Consider the following 8,175-nt stretch of genomic DNA (forward strand, 5'->3'; position numbering starts at 1 on the left):
AACACGTGAACATTTTTATTATGTCAGAAAGAATGTTTTTCTGTGCTGTCACATTTTTTCATATACATTTTGAACATCTATTTGTAAATGTTAACAGTTTTTCTTAGATGATTAACATGTTTTCATATGTATGTTTTTGATCTCTACTTCTTTTGCATAAACATCGTATGTCTTTTGTATACGCCATGAAAATTTGTTTATTCACGTTTAATTTTTTTAAATACATGATTAACATTTTTCTCATATATATATGTTTTGTTCTCTCCCCTTTTTCATACATATTGTACATTTTTTGTATATATTCATATCATTTTTCTATACATATGCTGATATGCACGATTAACATTTTCAGTTCTGTATGTAAAGTGATTTTATAGTAGATATATTTAGAATATTTCGAAACATAAGCAAAGGTAAAAAAAAAGGTAAAGCAAAAAACAATACAAAAATGTGAAAACAAAACGCTCAATGCCTGCGGCTCCCGCTGGGCCGGCCCATTCCGGGCGCTGCACTGTGTCTTTTCTACAAGCGAGACATAAGCAATTTCGTATAGTCGCGCCCTCTGTTTCCTGCCTCTACCGCCACGCCATCGCTCCAGGCTGCCGGCGAGTCGCCACTCCACCGCGCTCACCGGAGGTGCCTCCGGCCTCCTCCTCGCATGCCGCCACACTCGCGCCGCATCCTCGCTTACACGCTCGCCCCGTCCCATGCTCGCCCCTCCGCCGCAATGTGACGGCCTTTCGTGTGCTCAGCGCCGGTGCGCTCAGGGCGTTTGGCGAAATGCCGACCCGGATGCCGGTTCTTGGACTGCGGGTGGACTCGCGGAGCAGGCGCATTCTGAAGCGTGGGCGTATGTGCCGGGGCGGCGAGGCGGGTGGTTTCTTGGCCGCGTGTAATCCTTGGACGTGGTACTGGTACGTATGCGCTTCTGATCGCGATCCCTCTTGTCAGTGGCGGAGCTACAACAAATAAGTTGGGCGGGCCAAATTTTTTTTATGTTAAACCATATAGTTAAGTATCGAGATGATGTTGTCAAGTAAAATTTGAAGAAAGAAAGGAGATTTCTTATGCGCTAGCTGCCTAGTTCTATGGTCTTGTGCTCTTTGCCTGGGTAGCTAGCCTCTGGCAGCCGCCATGGCCACGCCTGCCTTGGCATGCATGGGATGGGTCACCATCGGCGCTGCTACACCCGGTGGCTGGTTGCCTGGCTGTTGGACCTCTCCGTCTCCAAGTGGCTTGGCTTAGTGCTGAATCGGAGCAGAAAGCTCATAGCTGGATGCAAGGCAGTGCTTGATGATGGATGCGAAGGAGACATGCACTGTTGGGTTGGTTTGCTACTCGATTAAGCTGTTACATGTACACAAGAGTATTATTTTTCTCTGGAGCTGGGCGGGCCACGGCCTGGTTTTGCCCTCAAGAAGCTCCGCCAGTGCCTCTTGTGTTCTGCTTGTGACTGCATGCCTGTTATGCGTTCTGCGTGACGTGCATTTCAAAGTACAAAAGATGGCAGTCGTGTTACATTCTCCAATTCTCATTCCATTCCATATTTCCGTTCAATGCTTGGACAATGGACCACGACCAACCAAAAATTTGACGCACAGTAATTCGGTAACTCACCTCCGGTTGATACGAAGCAAACAGTGGCAGCACACAGTCTTTGCACTTGAATGGGAAACATTCTCAATCCTTCACTTGGAAAACAACACAACCATTTCGCATTTGTATACTTTGCCCCATGCTCATCGAACTTAAGCATATAGCAGTATATAATACTGTTGTGCGTGCCGGTAGTTGCATTAGATTCTCTCGTTACACTTCATTCGGCACTTGAACGAACAAACACTTGTTGTAAAGTATACTACTCCCTCCATTCCACAATGTAGTGCTTCCTCTATCCCCGTGCTTCAACTTTGACCATAAATTTAACTATCAAGACCGATTGCGGCGGGAGCAAAAGTTATATCGGTGATTTCGTATTTGAAAGAAGTTTTTAATTATGTAACTTTTTCTCCCGCCGCAGTCAGTCTGGTTCGTTAAATTTATAGTCAAAGTTTGACCTCGGGAAGCGCGAGCGCACTATATTTTGGAATGGAGGGAGTAGTTCGGTAACTCACCTCCAGCTCCGACGGCTCCTAAAATCTGCTTATACAAAGCAAACATCTGAATGGAAACCATTTTCAATGCTTCCCTGAGAAAACAGGACAATCATTTTACATGTTTATACCTTTTCCTATGCTTGTGGCTTAAGCATATTAGTACTTAAACAAATATCGAAAGTAAGATGAATTTTACAAAACTCTTTCCTTGAAGACTTACAAAGATCAGAATGGCTGTCTTGTCAGGCTATGTACAAAACAAACTGTATGATTACCAGAAGCAGTAGTTCTAGTGGAACTAAAAAAGTTGCAACTACATTGTGCACAAAAATACAGGATTATCTATCATTTGTAGTTCACTATATGTTGGCTGATCTTTGCATCTCTGGCTCAGCGTTCATACTGGACAGGCAGGAGACTACTTCCATGATAGTTGGTCGCCTGAATTGATTATGGTCAACACACTTGCAAGCGGCTTCAAGCACCTTCAACATTTGCTCTTCATAACCTGTTCCTCGAAGTGTTGGATCCAAGACCTCAATCTGCTTTCCCTCAGACCTCATCTGTAAAACCCATGGGACAAGTTCTTTTGGTGTACAAAACACTGAAACAGGTCGCCTTCCTGTGAGCAGCTCAAGCAGGACTACTCCGAAACTGTATATATCACCTCTCAGCGTAGCAACCCATGATTGCCCATACTCGGGTGGGATGTAACCCATCGTACCTACCAGCTCCGTTGTGACATGAGTGTTGTTGGGAAGGATCAATCTGGCTAGCCCAAAGTCTGCAACATAAGCTTTAAATTCTTTGTCCAGTAGGATATTACCAGATTTGATGTCACGATGGACAATTTGAGGGTTGCAGGCATCATGGATATAAGAAAGGCCCAGGCTTGCTCCTTGTGCGATCTTGAGCCGAGTAGGCCAGTCAAGCAATGAGATAGCACCATCATCCCTGTTATGGAGCCAATCATCCAGGCTTCCGTTCTCCAAGTAGGAATATACAAGAAACCTTGAGCTTCCCCGGACGCAGTAACCCCACAGTGGTACAAGATTTTCATGTTGTGCCCTGGAGAGTGCATCAACCTCTGCACTGAACTCCCTTTCCATTAGACACATTTCACCATTGAGCTTTTTGATTGCCAGCTTGGAGCCATCAGATAGCTCTGCCTTGTAGACTAATCCATGACCTCCACATCCAATGATGTTCGCCTTATCAAAGTTGTCCGTAGCTTTCAAAATGTCAGCAAATTTTATCTTGTTTTCTACTCCCTTGCCTTGTGCTATCCGCACCACAACTAATGTTTGCTCTGAACTGGAGTAGTATGAAGGTTCTTCAACATCTCCATTACTTTCCCTTCTATTTTTTCCTGTAAAACCCTTCTGCCTAATTGAGACAAGGAGACGTGCCAGCAACAAAAGAATAGCAATGCCTCCGAAGAACACGCCAAATGCAATTGCAAAAACAGCCTTCTTGTCTCGTTTTTTTCTGGAGGATGGAGATATTGAATCTTTACCGCATTTGTGAGTGAGCATAGAGCCACACAGCTTTGGATTCCCATTGAAACTAGAATACTGAAATGTATTAAACTGGCCTCCAGATGGAATAGGTCCTTCTAGGTTATTGTTTGAAATGTTGAATTCTGAAAGGAAGTTCAGGGTGTTCAATGCAGCTGGGATAGCACCTGTGAGATTGTTGCTGGACAACTCTAGCACCTGCAAGTTCGTGAGGTTGCAAATCGATTGGGGGATCTGTCCAGATAACTTGTTGAAGCTGAAGTCAAGTACAGCAAGCAAGTTCAACTGACCAATCTGTGGGAGGATCACACCTGTGAATTTGTTGTTGCTTAGATTCAGCATTGTTGGGAAAGATGTAACCACACGGTATTGAAGTGATGGGCCAGTATAAACAGGCAGCTCAAAGACCCTTGGGTCCAAATGAGTTGTGTTGTCAGTTGATTTTAGCATTGGCATCTCCGTGAATGTTATGGGGATTTCTCCTGTAAGAGTGTTGTTTGACACATCTATATAGAAGAGACGGCTTAAGGAGTTGATCCAGTCCGGTATTGGTCCAGTGAGTTGATTGCTTCTTAAAATTAACATCTTCAGTTGTGTCAATCTTGATATCCATAAAGGTATTTTTCCAGTTAATCGGCAACCATCCATGTCCAACACCTGAAGATTCTCAAAACCACCAATTCTGTCATCCTCTGGCATGAGCTCTCCCTTGAAATTGAACGAAATAAGCAGGATGGTAAGGTTCTTGCTGCTCTTAAGGATCTGAAGCGCATTTGCGATGTTTGTGAAATTGTTTTTACCAAGTGACAAGAAGGACAGGTGCTTCAGATTGCCTATTCTCGATGAGAGCTGCCCATATAATTTGTTGTTAGCTAGCCGCAGCGCAGTCAGGTTAGTGCATGAGTACATACTTTCTGGAACTGTACCGGTGAAGTTGTTGGACCAAAGATCTAAAGTTCTTAGATTGGGCAGGTTGGAGAAATTGACATTGCTAAGTTCTCCACTGAGTTTGTTGCTCTTGAGGTCAATTGTTATGAGATTTGTGCAGTTGCTCAGAGCATATGGCAGCTCCCCTGACATGTTGTTGTTGTTCAAATGGAACTCCTCCAGTCTCTTGAGTTGACCTATATAATCTGGAATCTTTCCACTGAATTGGTTCCCTCCAAGATCAAGGGTTACGAGATTTCTGAGGTTGACTATGCGCTTGTTATCAAGAACTCCATATAAACCATTGTTTGCGAAAGACAGGTATTCCAACGAGGTTGCATTGAATAGTTCATCTGGGAGTCTTCCACTGAGGTTGTTATACCCAGCCCTGAGCTCTCTTAGCTTGGAGCAATCACCAAGTCCTGGGGGTACGCTGCCACTGAATTTGTTCAAACACAGATCAAGCACCTTGAGGGATGGCAAGGTGCTACATAATTGAGTTGGTATCTGCCCAGTAAAGCTGTTATTGCTGGCATTGAGTGCGATCAGATTCTCCATTGCTTTCCATGTGGAGGATGGAAACTGTCCTGCAAATAAGTTGCTTGAGATGTTTAGTACCTGCAGAGGCCTGCCAGGGGTTGAAGATGACAGCAGCTCTTGGAGTGTCCCGTTGAGCTGGTTAAAGCTAACATCAAGTGTAGTAATGCTGCTGGACGACACCAATCCCAGCGGCAGACCACCCGACAACGAGTTGTCAGAGAGATCAAGGTACTGCAGCCCGGTTAGCTTTCCAAGGGATTGTGAGATGTGCCCCTCAAGGCCCTTCGAAGGCAGCGAGACATTGATGACCGTCCTATCTTGACTGCAGGTGATCCCTTCCCACTTGCAGCAACCCGTGCCATTCCACCATGACGCAGAGAGGCCAGCATCTTGTGAGAGCTCGGCGAGGAACTGGAGAAGGGCGCCCTTCTCCTGCTCGGTGCAGCAACTGGTAGGAGTGGCCAAGCAGAACAGCAGCACAAGGGCAAGGCGAAGGGAAGGTATGCCGAGTATCTTGCTGCATGTCTTGCTGGAGAAATGGAGTGTCTGCATGGTTTTCTGGTGAAACTAGCATGTAAGCAAGAGCTTGAGCTGTGCCCTGACTGGATGCATCAATGGTGGTCTAGTCATGAAAGCGTGTGATGGGGAAGGAGAGAAGCAGATTTTGCTCTCATTTTGTTTTGTCCACTTGTAGTCGTAGTCACCATGAAGAAATCAAGGTCATAAAAATTGGATTTTACACAACTGCCACCAGCTCACCAGCAGCTTCCTAGTTCACACTGGCGTTTCCCTGTTCTGCCATTGGCTGCCTGCTGTAATCTACTGACAAAGTCAATTGCCCAATTGTCCTGAATAGTCGACCGTACAAATAAAAACTGCTTTGTAGACTGTGTAGTCGTCCATGACTTTAGGATCCTTACTTAATTGTATCAATCAACATGCCTTAATTTACTAGACCTGACATCACTACTCTTACCGGCTTCACTAAACAAATCCAACTTCTTCCCACTAGCACTTGGACAGAAAAATTACTTCTTCACGTATCCTTTGCCTTTTTTTGAACAGGAGAAGGAGAAGATCTGTTTAAAGGGCAGCCTGGGTGGACGTAGCTCCCTCTTGCGCAGCGTTCGGGGAAGGGTCCGACAACTTTGGGCCTATTGTACGCAGCCTTTTCCTACATTTCTGTAAGAGGCTGTTTCGAACAACCCGTGACCTCATGGTCACAACTCACAAGGCAACAGCTTTACCGCCGCGCCCCTTTCAGAAGATGTGTTTCTGAAAGGAAAATAAAAACAGTTGGGTAACGACTTGCAGAATATTCTGAAAGGTGCTTGCGATCGAGAGCAAGCATCGGTGTCTCAGTCCGTATGTGGACAAACCCAGGCAAGAAGAAGTGCAATCTTGTTGCTTGGTGGACAAGGTGGATAGTTGACTTGCTGGGTGATATGTCCTCTCTTCCATCCTCTTGATTTACTAACCCTTATCACGCGAGCTTCATCTGATGCTTACCTTTGCTGTTGCTTTCGATTCTCCTGCTCCACTAGCGCACTATTATATTGTGGACCATGGACTCTGACGCTTTGTGGCTATCAACTGAATTCGGAAGGGGTTCAAACTTCAGTAATCAGGGTAACGTGTGAGGGCTGGCTGGCAGGCTAGTTGATCACTTGGCTCTGATGATGGTCATGGTCTTTTTGGACCGAACCATGTATTAATCTGTACTGTTTTATCTTAAAAAATATCTGAGTTGGTAGCTGTCCGTCACCCTCATCAAGATTATGTATTGAGTTATTAACATTACCAGATGCCAACTGTTATGTGGACATAATATTGATTCAACTGTTGTATACATTGAGATAATTATTAAATTTTGCACAAAGTTATGGTCTATGATGACACAAGCGTTTAGATGCAATATAGACAGAAAACAGACAATTTTTGTAGCAATAGATAAGCATTTTTCTTTCTGGTACCGGTTTAATTTCAGTTCTTGATGATGATTGATGATGCTAGGTGTAATGTATCATTATTATTATGTTCTAGATGATGCACTCTATCATTGATCATTATATGTGCGGTTAACGAGTTTTCTCTACCAACTGAGAAAAAAATAATAGCAAGTGCCAGAGGGGCATGGAGTTTTGGCTTCCAACTTCTCGTGAACCATTGCAAACAGTAAAAAAATATCCAGAAATATAGAAAAAAATGATTTTTTTTAACAAAATGTAGTGTTCTACGTATGTGCAGAATCTCATGATCAGTGCTGTAAAATGCCCATCTAAAAAAAGTCTGTGCTAAATAGGCCATTTTTAAAGCATTTTGGAGCACCATTTTTTTTCCCAGAACACCAGGAATGCCATTTCTTCACGTAAAATGCCCGAACATGCTTGTTGCCCAAATTAAGTTTTCTTTTATTATGCTTGCTATTTTTTTTTCGGATTTTACTATTCATCTAGGTATACTTATGAGCTCGGGGGCATAATTGAATTTTTGGTGCCAGGCACTCGACATAATTAAGGCTTTTCAGAAACTGAAGTCTTGGCATTGCATATTTTTGTTGCCTGGTGCAGGATCTGTACCATCAGGTACAGTACCGACTGAAGAACACAACACAGGGGATCAAAGACGCAAAGTATTTGGCGTGGCGTGTCAGCCCGGGGATCAAGCGTGTGTTTCAACACGTTGATGTTTACTTTTTTACATTTTCAACACGTTTTTCTGTTGAGTTGCTTTTTGAACGCGTTGATGTAGCTAGATCATGGGCTCCCGTTAGGAGAAAGCCATCATGTTTTATTCTGCGTAGTGCCACCTCACTATTCACACTTGGCCGCTTGCACTGTGCAGACACGACAAATCACTTGACGTGCTGCTGCGGACGCGTAGTTGCTCGACGCGTCCTCTTCATCGTCCTGTGATTTGAAAACGCGTCTCGCTTTTTTATCTCCAGCTCTCCGCCAAACTACGGGACATTCTTCAGAAGTAGCGATTCAGTGTCGTGAACAGTAAAATCGTTTAAAATGGCAACAGAAATAAGAAAAAACTTCTGAACTGTTTTTGGCATCTCAGATGCTTGAATGCGTAATGTGCCTGCAAAA

The 8,175-nt window shown here is 44.1% G+C and overlaps 1 protein-coding gene across 1 annotated transcript; it reads right to left on the bottom strand.

The window, feature by feature from the left end:
- Positions 1-2,204: 2,204 nt before the first annotated feature.
- Positions 2,205-6,117, bottom strand: LOC123132298 (tyrosine-sulfated glycopeptide receptor 1). The gene has a single exon (XM_044552091.1). The coding sequence runs from the start codon at positions 5,630-5,632 to the stop codon at positions 2,456-2,458; it is 3,177 nt and encodes a 1,058-aa protein (XP_044408026.1). The 5' UTR covers positions 5,633-6,117; the 3' UTR covers positions 2,205-2,455.
- Positions 6,118-8,175: the final 2,058 nt, after the last annotated feature.

This window comes from Triticum aestivum, chromosome 6A (genome assembly GCF_018294505.1).
Source record: "Triticum aestivum cultivar Chinese Spring chromosome 6A, IWGSC CS RefSeq v2.1, whole genome shotgun sequence".
Classification (NCBI taxonomy): domain Eukaryota; kingdom Viridiplantae; phylum Streptophyta; class Magnoliopsida; order Poales; family Poaceae; genus Triticum; species Triticum aestivum.